At 34.0% G+C, this 21,888-nt stretch overlaps 1 protein-coding gene across 1 annotated transcript in view; it reads right to left on the reverse strand.

Annotated features, from left to right (window-relative positions):
* Positions 1-2,873: 2,873 nt before the first annotated feature.
* Positions 2,874-21,888, reverse strand: part of LOC132739037 (inactive phospholipase C-like protein 2) — a gene marked incomplete at its 3' end in the record, with an annotated part of 110,743 nt that continues 91,728 nt past the window's right edge. Inside the window, 6 exon segments of the mRNA XM_060726689.1 lie at positions 2,874-3,052; positions 3,558-3,737; positions 4,681-4,783; positions 7,613-7,705; positions 16,136-16,304; positions 20,087-20,207. Coding sequence (XP_060582672.1) covers positions 2,874-3,052; positions 3,558-3,737; positions 4,681-4,783; positions 7,613-7,705; positions 16,136-16,304; positions 20,087-20,207 — 845 coding nt within the window.

Genomic DNA, 21,888 nt, shown 5'->3' on the forward strand with positions numbered 1-21,888 from the left:
TTAGAACATGATTCATGCTAAATATCTTAGCTCTAGCTCTTTGAGTTCTTTAAAATAAGATTTTTTAAGTTTTTACTATATGCATAAAGGGAAAATCAATGACCCCCCTGGGGCGGGGCCAATTTTGACCCCAGGGCTTTTATTTGAACAAACTTGGTAGACACTCACTAGAAGATGTTTCATGCCAAATATCTTAGCTCTAGCTCTTTGGGTTTTTTAAAAGAAGATTTTTTAAGTTTTTACTATATTTTGTTTGTTTGTTTGTTTTGGGTTTTACGTCACATCGACACAGTATATTTAAAGTTTTTTCTTTCGGTTGCCATGGCAACCAGAGTTCTGCATGGAATTAAATTCTTTGAACAATTTTTAAAGGTGACCACCAAAGGAACATTCCTGTGAAGTTTGGATGAAATTGGCTTAGTGGTTTATGAGATGTCATTTGAAGCAAAAGTTTACGGACGCCGGACGAAAAGCGATCACAAAAGCTCACCCTGTCACTTTGTGACAGGTGAGCTAAAAACTGACCCAAACTGAAAAGCGTTTAAACGCTTTTCACTCAAATTAGGCTAAGAAAAGCATAAAAATACGATTTTCAATTTATTTCGAAGTATATTGCATATATTACTGTTTAAAGTACCCCAGCTCATTTATGTAAGAAATTCAAATGTTATGTTTTTAGAATTTTAAATCTCAGTGGAGTCCCTTTAACAGTGTTATCTTCTGTTAAATACACAATCTTGTTTTCTGGAAAGCTCTCTACGTAAGATTATTTAAAGCCTCTGAGATAACGTGAAAACAACTTCAACTTTAAAATTGTAACGTTTATGTCCCTCACATGCCATTCCATCACATTAGTTTGATTTTATTTGAAAATTTAATTGCATTTAATTCTAAGGAAGTCTTAAAAGATGCTCTTCTTTTTTCCAGATTACTTCTAAACGCAAAACTTTAATTACCCTAGTTGTAAACAATGTATAATTTAAGACATTTTACAGAGACTAGAAATTTAAGGAGAAAATTACAACTTTCCTTTATTAGCTAAATTTAAATGTCAATTTTGTTAACATCAAAGATTTCAGAGTCATGTGCTGTATTTCTTAAGAGACCAAAAATGGAAATATTCTGTGCTTTATAAAGGAAATTATTAATATCAGACTGTCTACCATTTCAATGGAAATTAACAATTATATTTGATTTCCTAATTTTATAAAAAAACTGAAAATGAGTTATTTTACATATGTCATTGAATTAATCTAAAAAAATATTTTTCAATTTAGGGAAAGTCATTAATATTGAAATTAAAAGAACGGGGAAAGAAAAAATAGAAAGGAATTAAGAAAATAAATATAAGAATGTCTATAAATAAAACACAAAACAATTATTCTTGATTAAACTGCTTAATATGGATTGTGGTCCATGAAACATACATGTACTAATATACCAAGTATCCATATACTGTAAATTCACTCAATTTCGAGGGCATGCAATTTTGTGGCTTTGTCACAAAGAATATTTTCATGGGTTCTTAAATTAGTGGATTGTTGTTATTTTCCAAAAGATAAAATGTAAATAATGTCATACAAAATAATCTTACAGCAGACAAAATGAAATTTTGTTGGATCTTAAATTTGACGACTGACCTATCCATAAAAACAACGGAAATGAGTCGCCCATGAATAATAATGATTTGGCAGTCAAGGTGCTACTAGCAACAGTATGCTTGTTTGTTTGTCTGGGTCTTTTTTACGCCAATATTTTTGGCATATCTCAGCAGTTGATTCACCTCACCAGCTTTTCTAAATAACTAACAAGTAATTAATTACCAATTGCTCTCCAAGTGACCTACATGATTTCCCAATAAGGGGTGAGAGACAAATGACCATAAGACTTAATGTTCTGAGATCAGGCTCCTAGGTTATAAAACTTTTTTCTGTCTTGAATCGTAGGATTTTCATTGGTCAATATACATTCTGTGCTGGTTTCTGACCAATCATGGAGAAGTTTTGCCTTACCAGAGGATCAAACAAGCGATCCCTGAATTACAAATCTGATTCTTTCCCTTTTGAGCTAAGTGAGCAGAGAAAAATTATGATGGAAGCAGGGATGGAAAAACAAATTAGCGACTAACTGAAAAAGTTCTGAAAGCATAAAAATACTACACTATAGCCTCGATATTTCGCTCTTCGTTATAACGCTAATCTCAGTATAGCGCTCATAGACCTTGGCTCCCCCCCCCCCAAAAAAAACAATTGTTTTTAGGACATTTATGAGCGCCAAAGGTGTGAAAAACATGCCAAAGTTAGCGTTTATCCGGTCTTATGTTGTTTTACCTGTCCATCAGTCAGGCATCAAATTGTTTCCAAAATCTCAAATTCATATCATAACTGTGACATGGGCAACCGGTGGTGAGTATAAATAAACTAAAATTCACACACATATCTTAGACATGTAAACCTGGCTGAATTAAATAACCAACACAAGCCCAAAATCAATTGTAATTTACAGTCCATCTTTAGTTGTGTCCCCTAGTTAATCAAACGCCATTACATTATTGGCTAACTGTTTACACTATATTTATGATTTATGTTTTTCTTTCGAAAGTTTTTTTGTTTCTTTTGAATATAATTAGTATTATTTGTGAATATAATATATGTTTACATCATTGAATTGTTTAAGAAAAAGAAAATGTCAATATTCATTGAACAGTAAGTAAAAATCGTCAGCGTTATATATATATGCGTTGGGTGGGGTAATGCGGTAATTTCGCAATAAGCGTCCTAATGAAAGCCTCGTTAGAACGCGGTGTTGAGACATTGGACCCCACCATGAGCGTTATAATGAGGCTGTAGTGTATTATAGTTATGATCTTATACCTTTATATGAAGAATCTGTGGTGATACCCCTGGAATGACTTCTTTTGTATTAGCACTAAAATACGCAATCTCCTCCCTCATGATGGCGGGTTTAAGTACATAGCCACACCCACCATTCTTATTGAACCAACCATTGTAGAGATCCATCATCAAACCCGGAGTCTGGTAGTTTAAGGCCACTGTATAATTATAGTGTTAACAGTTTAAGTAAAAGAAATGTAAAATGGTCAGATTAAATTATCCAATAATTTCTCTCTGTATATCTTTAGTTTCATTATTGTAAATCTAGTTTCTTGGTAATAACATCCCTAAAACACTACTAATGGACTCACCTAATCACAAATAGGGCAAGTCCATTAAAAAGACTGAAGGACTTTTATTACTTAAATGTGCACTCTTAATTCAGAATAATTTCAGAGAACTATTTTAAAATGTTTATTTATTTTATTTCATTTATATTTAAATTTTAACTATATTTACAAACAAGTAATATATAAAAGTTGTTGAATGACAATGATATAAGGCTTGTCTTTATACAGTAACACATTGTTCCTATAAATAATGGACTATTCAATCTATTTTCACAATTGCATTTGCTGTTATGTTTACAGTTGAGTAACTTTTTTAATTAAAAGCTACAATATTTGCAAGATCAAACTCGTTTGTTTCTTTTTTCTTTCTTACCCATTTGGCATCCACAATTCCACAAATCCTGTGGATTATAATTACTTGAGTCCACGCGCATTCCATTCGGGTAAATTCGAGACAGAAATGTTTTATTATGATTAACATACTCCTCTGGGCACGATATTGCAAGCTTTAGCGCCTGAGACTCACTAAATGAACACAACTGCCAGTATTGCTCTGAAAGCAGACATAAATAAATCTTTTGTAGCATTTATTCCCTTTAGGCTAGAATAACAAAGCAGAAACTATCAAGAAAAGTGATTAATCCCCCTAGACAGAGTTTATATAGGAAAGTGGATGGTCTAAATATACGAAATGCTATTAACAAATGATGCTAGTTAAAGCAGAATGTGTTCCTAGCATTATCCAATCAAAGCGGACATTAACGTTTGACATTCAAGCCCGTGTCATGTGACTCAAGTAATGTCTGAGTGATTTTAAGAGGTTGTGAAAATCCTCAATTGACCTCCATTAAAGAAAATCAGACTACCATCAAGGATTTAAGTTGTGAATATTTTATGTTGTATTTTGTTGAAGGAAAATTATATTCTTCCCTTGCATTGTTTTCTTAATCATATTTCCAATGAAATCTGTAGGAGACTTAAATACTATTTAGACACTGTAACATTTAAATTGTGGCTTTTATGATAATTTAAATTCATCACTAGTTGAATATAAAGATATATAGTGACATTATGCTCATGTTTTCATTGAAAAGTTGAGCAGAATTTACTATATGTTTCAAAAGACTGTTATAATGGTGACTGACCAACAGTTGATATTGGTAAAATGTTTCTTGATAAAATACAAATCTGCCTAAAATATAAAGAGTCTGCACCACTCTTTTTTGATAAGTTTAATGTTCACAATGGTAATTTTCAAAAATTTTCATCTTCTTGATTTCACTTTTGAAATTTCTTAATTCACTTCACGGATACTTCATTAATTAACGGTTAAAAATTTCCAAACCATCTTTGGTACAATCTTCTATCAAATGCTCATTTAAAAGGGAAGAAAGGTAAACATTTTTTTACAAACATAAATCGTAAACAAAAATACTTTATTTTAACATAAATTTTAGAAAGCCTTGTTATTGTAGCTTTGATCTAAAAATACTTACGTTTTTGCGCTGAGACCTGAAAGTCCTCGAATCTTGTAGACATACAATAGTTAACTAAATCAGACAACTCTCTTGCTAACTTATGTTTCTTTAAAGCACCATCCTGAAATGATAAAAAGGAAAGCTCATATAATCACCTTAGTGCAATAAGGTAATAAGTTCTTCTAAATTCAAATGGAGTTAATATGTTATTGAATTAAGGTGACAATATTGTCAAACCTGTGAGCAAAGGCCAGATAAAGGAGAGACCAAATTTGGCCTTTATAGACAAGTGGTCTATACTTGGGGGGGCTTACTATGTTCTATTTGATCAATGAACGACTGTTGAATGGTGGTCTTTATATACAGGATGATCTTTATTCAGAGGTGGTCACATTTACCACAGGTTTTACTGTATCCATGTTTAAATTTATAACATGATGCCTAGGCACTGCATGTCGGCAAAATCCCCTGCTATATTAGCCCAAAATAAAATCCCCTGGCAGTGCCAGGACAGGTGGGAGGTAAAATATTTGACTCATTTTCCTACCTATATCATGGCATCCCTACTCTCAATGCCTAAAAGGGCGGACAGACCCTCATTAAGCATAGAATACACACCACCTATATGATGTAGCACCAAGCCACTACCACTTTTTCTTGGATATTTTTAAAAACAAATATTTCCTGTTAACCTTTTCGTTCTTTTGGATATTTTATTGAAAACAAGAATCAGACGAATTAATTCATTATACATAATTTTTCTTTCAAAGAAGTAGTAATTTGAGGTCATAAAATAAATACAGAATACAGCTCTCGCAATCAATTATTCCATTAAAGACCGTTTATTAGATGGTAATTATTTTTATTGCAATGTCACCACTGTAATTCTAGTATTCCCTTTATATACCGAGAACATGTTGGGTTGCTGTAATAGCTAATGAAACAATTACTGGTGGTCATCTATCAATATGTTCACCCCCCTGCACACAGGAAGTGACATCAGCACATTGTATGTAATAAATCCATTACAGTATTACGCGAGGATTGTGTGACAAACATTAATTGGCAAAACAGTCTGCATGATATTGAGAAATTGCTGCATTGAGAACACTGGCATTCACTACAACAATCAGACTTTATTAATGTTACTTTCATGTCGATTGTTGGCCATTCATTTTTCACCGACCAGGGAAATAAATGAAAAGGTATCATACATATTAATCAAGAGATCAATTCTGTACAATAAAATGTTCTTTATTAGTTATATTGAGATTACTGTTATATATAAAAAAACAACCTTCACATGGCAAATATCATGGTGTTTCTATCCTGACATATGAAGTAAATGTACAGCTCAGCTTATAACTTTAATAAAAACAACATCTATGCTATTCTTTGAAGGCTGGGATTGCAAATATACCAACTTCATCAAGTTGGGGTAACAAACATTTTTTCATTAATCTAACTTTCTCAGTATGGCTTTATCAAAAGTTTACACTTTACAAATAAACAAATGACAGGCAGAGGGATCCACAATGGAACAAGCATTTGATAGTATTGCGGGCAATACAGTAGTCCCCTACCGGTCCCTCAAAAAGTTCTTTAATTGTCATACACTCCTGTGTATTGCCATTTATAATGAATTTGAGGATGAAGTCTGTATTTGAAAATATCGACCACAAAACATAATAAAATAAGTTTGTCTATATCACAGTAATGCGTTAAGTTTCCATGCTTAGTAAGGAAATTATGTTTATACAACCTTGTCATATTATTATGATGTGGGATTTTAAAGTAAATCCTATAAGGAATGAAGAAGTTGGAGTGAAAATACCAGTTTCTCGAAAAAAATCTAAGTTCAAGGGGGACATAATTCTGGAAATAGTCTTGTTAGAGTATTTAACCTTCTCAAAAATGTTGAGTGATAATAAGAAACATATATATGAAGTTTGAAGTAGATACATTAGGAAATAAAGAAGTTATTTAAAAAAGACAACATTTTTTCCCCTAAAAAATCTAAGTTCAAGGGAGGTAATACTGATATTTTTTGTCCTAGAGTTATAAACCTTGTCACATATGATGTGGTTGATGACCAGAAACTTATATTTAAAGTTTGAAGTAAACACCTTAAGAAATAAAGAACATATAGTGAAAAAGCTGAAAAATTTAAATCAGAAATCTTGAAATTCAGGCTATTTGTTGCCATAGCAACCAGAATTTTCAATATAGGAAGAAAAGAAAAAGATGTGCATAATCTCCAGACTGCCATCTACCCATATTTCAAGTTTCATAAAAATATTTTCAGTACTTTTTGAGTTATCACTGGATCCAGTTTATGTGTTAAATTTGCCATATTTTCAGACTATTTGTTGCCATAGCAACCAGAATTTTCAACATAGGAAGAAAAAAAAAAGACGTGCATAATCTCCATACTGCCATCTATCCATATATCAAGTTTCATAAAAATATTTTCAGTACTTTTTGCGTTATCGCGGGATCCAGTTTTGTGGACGGACCGACTGACGGACTGACAGACAGACGGACAGACAGACAGACGGACGGAGGGTAAACCTAAAGTCCCCTCTGGTTAAACCGGTAGGGGACTAAAAAGGCTTGAGTAATGTTGTCAAAAATGATTAGTCTATGTTACCAGTATAGAGCCAGGCCAGCCTTAACATCCATGCAGTCTAACCAGGCTTTATACTGTTGGTAGCTCAACTTTTGTACTTTTCTATTGGAACCCTTACACTTTAAATGAACTGTTCCAAATTCAAAACAGGGAAAATCCATTACAACCAAGGGTGACAATGTTACAAAAGCTTAAGGTGCAAATGTGGGCGATAAGAACTGTAGCAATCAAGTTTGTCCCTATACAAATTTTCCTATTTTTTTCTGAACTTTTACCCCTATGTGTTTGACCTTGACCTTGTCTTTATGAAAGTTTTCTTACCTTTTTGTTGTTTTTCTTCTTCTCTGATTCTGCCCCTTCATCTTCATCTGTAACTTCACCTTCATCTGTTATATATGCTGGCAACTTCTTACCCTGTTATATATTAAAAAACATTTATTTACAATTAATGATGCTTTTATATAATTTGACCTCGTGACTATGTTCCATTTTTACTGGAAATGACAAAACATTAACCACAATGACTTGGTTTGCAATATTAAACCAACTTTAGATTTGGACTAAATATCTGAAATTGTTAAAAAAAAATAATGACTAAGTGTGACCTTTACCTGAGGAAGGTCAACCCTGCACACTGCACATCATCTTATTATGGTTAACATTTCTGTCAAGTTGTTTTAATTTTCTTCTTCCAGTTCATTTATAGACCATACACAATAACTGCTTGCAGACAAATGGGGGACGGGCGAAAAGGTGTGTAACATTATACACCTATATCTTTTTGGGCATATCATCATAAAACTTATAGTGGTGTTGATGCACTGTGTCCATGTACCCATCTCTAGTTTTGTATAACAATAAATTCATTACTCTGGCAAAACTTCCATTCAGATATTGATAAAATCTATGAACTCTATAAAATTAACAAAATGTTCAAAAGATGTAAATATTCTGACTTAATTTGCTAAATTTTGGCTGAATTTGTGATTTTTACAGAGTACATCAAGGTTTCCCTAGTATTTGACCTAATAACCTTATTTTTACTATTTGATCTGATGACCTTTTTTTACTACATAAAATGATCATCTTTATGTTAAATCTGTAATATAAAACATACTTGTGAAGTCTCAAAAATTTAAGATGACAGAACTTGTCTTCTGATAAAATAAATTTTTCCCATGATCTTGCTCTGTGACACAGTATCAACACCGACAGATACTAACCGATGTTTTGACAATGCAAAAATCATGGCCTTATTATGAGAGCATACTCCTATACTCTAAATGCTTGACAGTAGGAAAAGGGGCATAACTCTGTAACAAGAGGGCCATGATGGCCCTGAGGTCGCTCACCTGTATACAGGCCCCCCCCCCACCCCCGGGCCAATTTTTACCCAAGGGCTTTTATTTGTTAATTTGAACAGACTTGGTAGTCACCCATAAGAAGATGTTTCATGCTAAACATCTAAGTTCTAGCTCATTGGGTTTTTTAAAAGAAGATTTTTAAAGTTTTACTATACACATATAGTTGGCACCCCTGGGGCAGGGCCAGTTTTGATCCCCGGGCTTTTATTTGAACAAACTTTGTAGATATTTACTTAAAGATGTTTCATGCTAAACATCTAAGTTCATGCTTAATATCTAAACTCTAGCTATTTGGGTTTTTTCAAAGAAGATTTTGATTTTTAAGTTTTTGCTTTACACATATAAGGAAAATCAATGACCCCCCCCCCCCCCCGCGGGGCCAGTTTTGACCCCAGGGCTTTTATTTGAACATACTTGGTAGACACCCATTAGAACATGTTTCATGCTAAATATCTTAGCTCTAGCTTATTGAGTTCTTTAAAAGAAGATTTTTTAAGTTTTTACTATATGCATATAGGGAAAATCTATGACCCCCTGGGGCGGGGCCAATTTTGACCCCAGGGCTTTTATTTGAACAAACTTGGTAGACACTAATTAGAAGATGTTTCATGCTAAATATCTTAGCTCTAGCTCTTTGGGTTCTTTAAAAGAAGATTTTTTAAGTTTTTACTATATGCATATAGGGAAAATCTATGACCCCCTTGGGCGGGGTCAATTTTGACCCCAGGGCTTTTATTTGAACAAACTTGGTAGACATTCACTAGAAGATGTTTCATGCCAAATATCTAAGCTCTAGCTCTTATGGTTCTTTAAAGAAGATTTTTTAAGTTTTTACTATATGCATATAGGGAAAATCAATGACCCCCCCGAGGCAGGGCCAATTTTGACCCCAAGGGCTTTAATTTGAACAAACTTTGTAGACACTCACTAGAAGATGTTTCATGCTTAATATCTTAGCTCTAGCTCTTTGGGTTCTTTAAAAGAAGATTTTTTAAGTTTTTACTATATGCATATAGGGAAAATCAATGACCCCCTGGGGCGGGGCCAATTTTGACCCCAGGGCTTTTATTTGAACAAACTTGGTAGACATTCACTAGAAGATGTTTCATGCTTAATATCTAAGCTCTAGCTCTTACGGTTCTTTAAAAGAAGATTTTTAAGTTTTTACTATATGCATATAGGGAAATCAATGACCCCCCGGGGCGGGGCCAATTTTGACCCCAGGGCTTTTATTTGAACAAACTTGGTAGACACTCACTAGAAGATGTTTCATGCAAAATATCTAAGCTCTAGCTCTTAGGGTTGTTTAAAAGAAGATATTTAAAGATTTTTCTTTCGGTTGCCATGGCAACCAGAGTTCTGCATGGAATTAAATTCTTTGAACAATTTTTAAAGGTGACCATCAAAGGAACATTCCTGTGAAGTTTGGATGAAATTGGCTCAGTGGTTTATGAGGAGATGTCATTTAAAGTAAAAGTTTACGGACGGACGCCAGACGGACGGACGCCGGACGGACGCCGGACGAAAAGCGATCACAAAAGCTCACCCTGTCACTTTGTGACAGGTGAGCTAAAAAGGTAACTCAAGAGGTATGGGACCTGCAACCATTATGTTAGATAACTGAGAACAAGTGAGTGAATTAAGTTTCAACTCATTCCTTACAGTTTTTGGAAATACCAACCTGCACGCAAGTTTTTCATTATATGTACAGACATTCAGCGTGCGACTGTTTCACAATAACATCTTTAATAAAATGCCATTTCTGTGTTTTATGTCATTTGATTAAATTAGGAATTGGTATATAAAGTTTCTTTATTCTGTTAACAGTCTGATATGATCCAACCATCATTGCACATGCCATTTACAAAATATATGTAGCGCCACACGATGTCTGGCGTAACTTATTTCAGAACCGTTTCCATCATAAAAGCACAAGGAAATATCTTCAACAGACTTCATTAATTGCTCATCAATCAAGTCTACGATGGCTACAGACAACTAAATATTGCAATTTTTAAGTAATTTGTCTAACAAATGTCTAACAAATTTGTCACATCCTCCCTCTTATTACAGGCATAGACTGTGTCTCAAACATTACACAATATTGAGTGTTCCCTTGATGCAATAAATATACCAGTCTACTTACTGTAAACCAAGATCAGACTGATTTTTTTCCCCCAAACAATATCAATTTTTTCAGGATTGCCTACTATTGTGACCCATAACAGAGTAAAGTTCTATTTTTAAAAGCTTAAAATATCTATAAGTTTTAACAGCATCAGCATATGAACAAAATAATGTTAAAATGTAAAGTGAACTTTTAAAGGGGCTTTGACAATCTCAGTGTCTCATATTAGATCAGTCCCTTTACAACACTAAACCATCTGGAACTGTCAAAGTAATTAGCCATTCGCCACATTAGTATTATAAGAGCCAGGCAAGTCTAAAATCTGTGCAATCTGACCAGGCTCTATACTTTTGGTAGCTCAATTTTTGTATTTTGATAATGAAATCCACTGTAGACTGTTCCGAATTTAAAGAATGACAAATCCATTACATAACTTAAGCAGTTTAAGGTTTAAAAGGGTAGACTTATAGTCAGAAATGTAATGGAAGAAAAGAAAATGACATTGACATGTAGTTGAACATTCATACTAAATCTCTAAACTTAATGCAGGGGCAGTAATCTGAAACCAAATCATAATACATTAAGTATATAAGTGAAAAATGCTGCATACTGATTAATATAAGTAGCTTAAAACCTTAACATTTTAACCTTCTGGAACTGAAATTGATTAGCCTTTGCCACCAGTATAGAGCCAGGTCAGCCTGCATTTCCTTGTAGTCTGACCAGGGTCTCTATACTGTTGGCTGACAATAATTAGCTTCAAATATCCTAAAATTTGTGGTGAAAAGTTCTGAAAATGTAAGCTTGAATAATCCATTTTAGAAATTCAGCAGGTTAAGAAAGATTTAATTGAGTCATTAAGTGTGCTGACATTTTTTCAGACGGACAGGTACTATTATTATAACCTTGAAACTGGCCTTCAGCTTTTCTAAAGGTTAAATAATGTTATTTTTAGATAAATCGCTTCTTAGAATTGTCAAATCAAAAGAAATAATGGTGGAAAATGAAATTTACCATCAATAAAATACATAAACAATAAGGAAGCCCCTCGATACATCTAATCTACAAGTCTGCGCAATATAATAAAGCAAACAATTTGTTTCCCGTTCTTCTATTTTTAGAAAAGAAACAGTAAAAGAAACTCTCAGGACATTGTTTTGAAAAAAGCTTAGGTTATATAACTGAAATACACTTTTCCTAGGTAATATTACTGAAATACACTTTACCTAGGTAATATAACTGAAATACACTTTACCTAGGTAATATTACTGAAATAAACTTTTCCTAGGTAATATTACTGAAATACACTTTTCCTAGGTAATATTACTAAAAAAACTTATCTGAAACATCACAGATTTGTTTTTCCAACAAAGAAATAAAAACTGAAGGCCACTTTAACTGAACACACAAGTGGCAGATAACGAAAATCCTTCAAATTAAGTCATCACAAACAAGTCTTTGTTTACAGTATGATAGATAACAAATCAATATCCATAAATAAATTACTAATCTTTCCAAATCATCTCCTAGATATAAAACCATCATAAATAGACCAGATATAGGGATAATTTGTCTGCAACCCTGTCATAATATTTCAGTATCAAATCTTGAGATAATAAGTTCAAAATCTTCAACCCGTTCATGTCTTTATTGATTACCAGCTTGCAGCTTTCATAGAACAGAACTGTTCACAAATCACCAAGATAAAAACAGAATTATTGATAGCAACTAATTAAAAGAGACATTTACCCTTATATACTTCCAGATAAATCGTGTCAGAGAAGAATTTAAACTAAAACTCATTGTTACAACGAGCTTGATTTATACCACTAAAAAAAATCTATCATTCACATCAAAATAGCTTAAAGGAACTCCACTGAGGTGCAAAAGCCTAAAACTTAAAATTTGAATTTCTTATATAGATCAGCTGGGACCTTAAAACAGAAAGATATGCAAAAGATAATTGAGACAAAACCTCAGAAATAAATTGGAAATTGTGTTTTTGTACCATTTCTAAACCTGATTTGATTGAAAAGCGTCGCATAGCTTTTCAATTTTGGGTCAGTTTTCACAATTAGAATAATTATTCTTGAACAACGGTGTCAACGAATGACCTGAAATTTTGCACACTAGTTACTGACCTAGACTGTCATCAAATGGAACATTAATCTTAAAAATTTATTTTCTGTCCTGTCATATGAACAAGAGGGCCATGATGGCCCTGAGGTCGCTCACCTGTATATAGGCCCCCCACCCCCCCAACGTTGCAGGGCCAATTTAACCCAAGGGCTTTTATTTGCACAAACTTGGTAGACACCCATAAGAAGATGTTTCATGCTAAACATCTAAGCTCTAGCTCATTGGGCTTTTTAAAAGAAGATTTTTTTTAAGTTTTTACTATACACATATAGTTAAAAACAATGACACCCCTGGGGCCGGGCCAGTTTTGACCCCAGGGCTTTTATTTGAACAAACTTTGTAGACACTTACTAGAAGATGTTTCATGCTTAATATCTAAACTCTAGCTATTTGGGTTTTTTCAAAGAAGATTTAAAGTTTTTGCTAAACACATATAAAGAAAATCAATGACCCCCGGGGCGGGGCCAATTTTGACCCCAGGTCTTTTATTTGAACAAACTTTGTAGACACTCACTAAAAGATGTTTCATGCTTAATATCTTAACTCTAGCTATTTGGGTTTTTTCAAAGAAGATTTTTTAAGTTTTTGCTATACACATATAAGGAAAATCAATGACCCCCCGGGGCAGTGCCAATTTTGACCCCAGGGCTTTTATTTGAACAAACTTGGTAGACACCTATTAGAACATGTTTGATGCTCAATATCTTAGCCATAGCTCTTTGAGTTCTTTAAAAGAAGATTTTTTAAGTTTTTACTATATGCATATAGGGAAAATCAATGACCCCCCGGGGCGGGGCCAATTTTGACCCCAGGGCTTTTATTTGAACAAACTTGGTAGACACCCATTAGAACATGTTTCATGCTAAATATCTTAGCTCTAGCTCTTTGGGTTCTTTAAAAGAAGATATTTTAAGTTTTTACTATATGCATATAGGGAAAATCAATGACCCCCGGTGCAGGGCCAATTTTGACCCCAGGGCTTTTATTTGAACAAACTTGGTAGACACTCACTAGAAGATGTTTCATGCCAAATATCTAAGCTCTAGCTCTTTCAGTTCTTTAAAAGAAGATTTTTTAAGTTTTTACTATATGCATATAAAGAAAATCAATGACACCCCGGGGCGGGGCCAATTTTGACCCCAGGGCTATAATTTGAACAAACTTGATAGACACTCTCTAGAAGATGTTTCATGCCAAATATCTAAGCTCTAGCTCTTTGAGTTCTTTAAAAGAAGATTTTTTAAGTTTTTACTATATGCATATAGGGAAAATCAATGACCCCCCGGGGCAGGGCCAATTTTCACCCCAGGGCTTTTATTTGAACAAACTTGGTAGACACCCATTAGAACATGTTTCATGCTAAATATCTTAGCTCTAGCTCTTTGGGTTCTTTAACAGAAGATTTTTTAAGTTTTTACTATATGCATATAGGGAAAATCAATGACCCCCCAGGGCGGGGCCAATTTTGACCCCAGGGCTTTTATTTGAACAAAATTGGTAAACACTCACTAGAAGATGTTTCATGCCAAATATCTAAGCTCTAGCTCTTATGGTTTTTTAAAAGAAGATATTTAAAGTTTTTTCTTTCGGTTGCCATGGCAACCAGAGTTCTGCATGGAATTAAATTCTTTGAACAATTTTTAAAGGTGACCACCAAAGGAACATTCCTGTGAAGTTTGGATGAAATTGGCTTAGTGGTTTATGAGGAGATGTCATTTAAAGTAAAAGTTTACGGACGGACGGACGACGGACGGACGACGGACGGACGACGGACGGACGGACGGACGGACGCCGGACGAAAAGCGATCACAAAAGCTCACCCTGTCACTTTGTGACAGGTGAGCTAAAAAACCTCAGTGGAGTCCCTTTAATCCTTAGCATACTGTATTTATATAATGGTCCAGACTGCTAGAACTAAATGGTGCATAGGAAATCACTGCTTAATGCTAAAAACCTTACTTACAATAGCAGTATATTTTGTTCTACTACTGGAACATTTGATTCTGTTTTTATGTACAATATTCATGTTAGACTTTCTATGCAAAATTCCTTAAATGATCTGACCATAAGGTTGTGGTGACATAATGATTTTACAGTTTATAAATTTTACAAAAAAATATTTCATTAACCCTTTCGCTGCCAGAGGGTTATTGTTTTATTGTTTACCTATTTGCCAGAGGATTTTCTAAGAAATTACTATATTATTAATTAATATAATTATTATTATTTGTTATTAGTATTATAATAATTATATATGTTTCCAATTCTGTTAGTATAATAATAATTATTGTCGATGATATAATTTTCTTTATATTTATTATTATTTTTATAATTATTATTATTAAATTATTATTATTACTATTATTATTATAGAAACGGCTAAAGCCGTCCATATGGCAAATACGCCGAAAATAACACGGACGGCTTAAGCCGTCCCTATGGAAGTGAAAGGGTTAAACACTGCATTATACACTTAACACTGTCTCTATAATCTTTTACCTAAGTTAGAATACTAATGAAAAAGTTTAAGAGGTTAAAATGCTAAAAACAAGCAAACGAAAATACTTTTGCCAGTTTCATTAATGCTTGACACTGGACTTAACATTTTCTAGTTTTTCTAAGTCAGGTACAGTATTTCTACCATTTCAAGCATAGAAATAGTTTCCAGCATGTGTCACAGGTTAAGAAAATGTGCCGCCTGACTGGGACTTGAGCCCGGGATACTCTGAATATCATAGTGCTGTTGCTCTACCAATTAAGCTATCGGGCTGCTTACAAACTTTCTCCATTAATTAGTGAACAGTTCAATACGTGACACATGTACATTAAGTAACCTTGGAAATTAAATTTTCCTTATCAGTGTAAGAAGCTCAATTAATGACAGTGTCAAAGGTAAATCAATGATCTTCCACTAAGTCTTCTATTATTCCATCAGTGCTTTTGTAAAGATAGTCAACTATTTAATAAAGCTTAGCTTAATGGACTTTTGTTATTTTAATTACAGTATACATTGTTGTGTTATCTAGTAAAAAAATCTTATCCTCTCATCAGCTTGCGACGAAATCAAAGGTCAATCAGTACATTCTACTTTGTAAAAGGCAGACTATCCACAAACGAAATAGCAAAAAATCTGACAGAACTAAAAAATCTATGACAAAACTGAAGTATCAAATGTCAAAACATGTAAGGTAATCTAAGGTAATGTAAAAGTACCTTAATTAAAATTTTTCCCTTGAGATCCTCGGGACTAGGAAGTCGTACTCGTTTCTCATCGATAGTTCCGCAGTAAAGTTTATCACCAAATATGGCGGTCATGTGATCTACCATTACACGCTGCTGCTTCAGACTACAGTGGTTCTCGATGGATAATATCACAGGGTATCTACAATATAGAAATATAAATACTACATATTTACTTAGGCTTTGTTTTTGTATATAAGAAACTGGATCATCTATTATGGTTTTCCATAGATAATATCATTTGGTATCAACAAAAAAAGAAAACTAGGTATGTATCCATAGACCATGGATGCCTCCACATTCCACTGTTTTGTCAGTCAGACACAGGGACAGCATGATATTGGGACGGACGTGTAACTGAATTGGGATAAAGGGTCATTTCTATTGTTATTTTTTTGTTTAATAGACGGCCAATGGCCTCTTTCTTCATTGTTAGTGAATGAACTCTACTGTTCTCTTTTGTTCTGTTTCTTAATCTTAACTAGAACTATCACTAAATGTGATTAATACCCCCACAAGTCTGCTTCGGAAATGAGGATGTTACTAGTAACAGAATACCTTGTAATAGAATTGAAACATAGAGTTATGGTTGTGGGCAATTAAAGATAATTGTGGTTCATGTATGTTGCATTTCCTTTCAATGTGGTTGGCCATTGATGAAGTTTAATTGAATTACTCTGTAATAAGTCCAGAAAGACAAAGAAAAAGAACAAAGGGCAATAACTCTATAAATACTGAAGATAGAGTTATAGTTCTTGTGCACTGCACTTCCTCTTATTGTGCTTGACCATTGTATGAAGTTGTTTTGAATTCCAACCAGTACGTTTTAAGTTATGCTCCGGACAAGGAAAAGTATCAAAGGGCAGTAACTCTGTACTTTGTCAAAATGGAGTTATGGCTCTTGTGCACTGCACTTCCTTTTAATGTCCTTGACAACTGTATGAAGTTGTACTGAATTCCAAACAGTAGTTTTCAAGTTATGCTCTGGACAAGGAAAAGTAACAAAGGGCAATAACTCTGTAATTAGTCAAGATGGAGTTATGGTTCTTGTGCACTGCACTTCCCCTTATTGTGCTTGACCATTGTATGAAGTTGTCTTGAATTCCAACCAGTAGTTTTCAAGTCATGCTCTGGACAAGGAAAAGTAACAAAGGGCAGTAACTCTGTAATTAGTCAAGATGGAGTTATGGTTCTTATGCACTGCACTTCCTCTCAATGTGCTTGACCATTGTATGAAGTTATAATGAATTCCAACAATAAGTCTTCAAGTTATGGTCCGGACAAAAGAAAGCAATGGAAAAGTAACAAAGGGCAATAACTCTGTAATTAGTCAAGATGGAGTTATGGTTCTTGTGCACTGCACTTCCTCTTATTGTGCTTGGCCATTGTATGAAGTTGTCTTGAATTCCAACCAGTAGTTTTAAAGTCATGCTCTGGACAAGGAAAATTAACAAAGGGCAGTAACTCTGTAATAAGTCAAAATGGAGTTATGGTTCTTGTGCACTGCACTTCCTCTCAATGTGCTGGACCATTGTATGAAGTTATAATGAATTGCAACAATTAGTCTTCATGTTACGGTCCGGACAAAAGAAAGCAATGGAAAAGTACTAAAGGGCAATAACTCTGTAATTACTTTAGATAGAGTTATGGTTCTTATGCACTGCACTTCCTCTCAATGAGCTTGACCATTGTATGTAGTTATATTGAATTCCAACCATTAGTCTTCAAGTTATGGTCCGGACAAAAAAAAGAAGGCAATGGAAAAGCAACAAAGGGCAATAACTCTGTAATTACTTTAGATAGAGTTATGGTTCTTGTGCACTGCACTTCCCCTTATTGTGTTTGACAATTGTATGAAGTTGTTTTGAATTCCAACCAGTAGTTTTCAAGTTATGCCACGGACAAGGAAAAGTAACAAAGGGCAATAACTCTGTAATTAGTCAAGATAGAGTTATGTTTCTTACGCACTGCACTTCCTCTCAATGTGCTTGACCATTGTATGTAGTTATATTGAATTCCAACCATTAGTCTTCAAGTTATGCTCCGGACAAGGAAAATGCAACGGACAAAAAAAAAAGCAATGGAAAAGCAACAAAGGGCAATAACTCTGTAATTACTTTAGATAGAGTTATGGTTCTTGTGCACTGCACTTCCCCTTATTGTGTTTGACAATTGTATGAAGTTGTTTTGAATTCCAACCAGTAGTTTTCAAGTTATGCCCCGGATAAGGAAAAGTAACAAAGGGCAATAACTCTATAATTAGTCAAGATAGAGTTATGGTTCTTGTGCACTGCACTTGCTCTCAATGTGCTTGACCATTGTATGTAGTTATATTGAATTCCAACCATTAGTTTTCAAGTTATGCTCCGGACAAGGAAAATGCAACGGACGTCTGGACCGACCGACCGACCGACCGCCCGACCGACCAACCGACCGACCGACCACCGGGTGACTCCTATATACCCCCCCAAACTTCGTTTTTGGGGGTATAATGAGATGGGCAATTTCTGAAAGTAAGAGGGTATATAAGTACCGATCAGAAAGAGACATGAAAGAAATTACCAAAAGAAGTTAAAGAACCAATAACATGCTGCGAGGGAATCTTACCTAGTTACTGGATTATACATAACACACCGGTTTTAGAGAATAAGTCTAAAAGTGCAATATCTTATTTAACCTACTGATAGAAAACTGGTAGTACTAAACAAGAAAATACACTATAAGCACTTAGGAAATAAACCTTGTTAATGACGTATATATTTGTACATCCTGTTATTTCTTGTAAAACCCAGACATTACGAACTGGATATGAAGAATAAGCTATGACCGCTTTGCACTTAATAAGTAATGTCAATAAATTAAGGTTTGGTTTTGTTTGTTTCGTTTTTAAGCAGATTTTAACAAATTTTTTGGTCATATCTTGGCAGACGGTCCACCTAATCAGCTTTCCTGTGTAGATAATCAGAAATTAATGATTTCTCCCCTATGTGCAACAATAAAAGCTGAAATCAGTGAAATTTAAGTTCAAGAAAATAAAATTCTCACAAAATTAAATGACTATTCGCAAAAAGACATTAAGAGAGTAATTATCCAATAAAGCTTTATATCATACTAATTTACTACTCCAATAACGAGAGCACATACTTCACTAATTACGATATGAAAAACTTACAAGAGATTGCAATGGGGAAAAATTTAATGAAGACGAATAGATCGATTATTTCAGGTAAAAAAATTGATTTTCTATTTAATAGTTTGATATTTCATTACACTAAGTCACAGATTTAATTGAATTTTGTAGCTTATGAAATAATTGTTGAATGTATGGTCTTATTTTGCTGATACAAAATACAAATTTAAAACAAGAATATATTGGTAAACACAAATGCCCCAGCCCAGATTCTTGTCAATAACAAATTTTCAACAAAAATAAAGTTTACCCATTTACTCAGAAATTGGGATAAAAGGCAATTTCTATGTTTAATAGAGGGCCACTGGCTCCGCTCTAATGTTACAGAATGAACTCTATTGTTCTCTTTTGTTTTATGTTTAAATGGCCCACTTACCCTATTTGGTTGTACAGACAGACATCCAGACGGATGATTCAGTTACTAGTTTACTACGTCATATGATTTTTAACAAAATCTTCACAGGAAATCGTCTTCCGACAAAAGCATTCCAATATATATATTTTTTTTAAAAATTACCAAAAGTCCCTCCATGGGCCCCCTTAACAGCATTTTGGCCATCTCCAAATATTCGTGGGGCTTCTCTCTGTATTAACAAAAAATCTAGGTGCTTTTGATAAATTGGCTTTTGTCTCACACTCAAATAAAGTACAGGACTAACATGAGACTTGAAATCATGATCTAATTTTTCATACAGCTCTATGGAAAGGCCCAAACATTAAAGAAGAAAACTTACTGCGATGTATCAAAAGCGTATTTTTCTATTGCTTCTATAACATGACGAAAAGAGATTTTTGACGTCAAAGTATGACCGTGGTAAATAACTGGTTCATCGTTGTTTCCATCCCAACAATCCACTGTAAATACACAAACACAAATAAACAATTTTAAATTATATATTTCATTTACTTTACATTACTATTTTCACCCCGATAGTGTCAAGGTCATATAGAAGGTCATGGCAGAGATTGTTTTCCCTTCATAATAACAAGACTGTTTACAGGTGCCAGGTGCCTTCCCCCCCCCCCCCCCCAAAAAAAAAAAAAAAATTCTTAAAAATCACATATTTTCCAAATAAATTCAATTTAAACAAATTTTTCTTCCCCTTTTACTAAAATACTGTTATTGTAAATTTTCAAAATTTTTCAAAATTTCTAAAAAGCCCCATTACTTCACATATGAAACAAAGCCCTACATGGTGCTAGAATTTATTGACTTTCAACGAGAAAGCTGAATAGATTTCTATATACCAAATTATCTAATAACTCTTTCAGAGCAGTCAAATATAGTTACTAAAGTGTTCAAGTTGAACAGTTCTGTAATTAAAACTCTGTGATCCTTTCCAGTCCACCATTTCTGTCACAAGAATTCAATTGAAAACAGTAGATATTAAATTAAAATAATTAGAAATGTCTGAATAAAAACTGATGCATGATCTATTAAATTAAACATTGAAATGTGACTCCCTTCCTTAAATTCTCCTGTAAATCAAAGAGTTCAAATGTGATGTAATCAACAAGTTATCTCCACAAAAAATCTAAAACCCTATCCTTTCATTTAAACATTTTATTTTCATAGTAAATTTAGTAAACAAGAGGGCCATGATGGCCCTGAGGTTGCTCACCTGTATATAAGCCCCCCGAGCGGGGCCAGTTTTAACCCCAGGGCTTTTATTTGAATAAACTTGGAAGACACCCATTAGAAGATGTTTCATGATGTTAAGTTTTTACTACACACATGTAATGAAAAACAATGACCTCCGCCCCCCCCCCCCTCCCCCCTTTGGCAGGGCCAATTTTAACCCAAGGGCTTTTATTTTAACAAACTTGGTAGACACCGACAAGAAGATGTTTTGTGCTTAACAATCTAACCTATAGCCCATTGGGTTATTTAAAAGAAGATTTTTTAAGTTTTTACTATACACATATAGTTAAAAACAATGACACCTCTGGGGCGGGGCCAGTTTTAACCCCAGGGCTTTTATTTGAACAAACTTTGTAGACACTTACTAGAAGATGTTTCATGTTTAATATCTAAACTATAGCTATTTGGGTTTTTTCAAAGAAGACTTTTAAGTTTTTGCCATACACATATAAGGAAAATCAATGACCCCCCGGGGCGGGGCCAATTTTGACCCCAGGGCTTTTATTTGAACAAACTTTGTAGACACTCACTAGAAGATGTTTCATGCTTAATATCTAAACTCTAGCTATACGGGTTTTTTCAAAGAAGATTTTTTAAGTTTTTGCTATACACACATAAGGAAAATCAATGACCCCCGGGGCAGGGCCAATTTTGACCCAAGGGCTTTTATTTGAACAAACTTCGTAGACACCCATTAGAAGACGTGTAACGGTAACATTAAGCGCGTTTTACGCTATAACGTTTCATGCTAAATATCTTAGCTCTAGCTCTTTGGGTTCTTTAAAAGAAGATTTTTTAAGTTTTTACTATATGCATATAGGGAAAATCAATGACCCCCTGGGGCGGGGCCAATTTTGACCCAAGGGCTTTTATTTAAACAAACTTGGTAGACAC

This window comes from Ruditapes philippinarum, unplaced genomic scaffold (assembly GCF_026571515.1).
Source record: "Ruditapes philippinarum isolate M1 unplaced genomic scaffold, ASM2657151v2 ctg223_1_1_1_1, whole genome shotgun sequence".
NCBI classification, from domain to species: domain Eukaryota; kingdom Metazoa; phylum Mollusca; class Bivalvia; order Venerida; family Veneridae; genus Ruditapes; species Ruditapes philippinarum.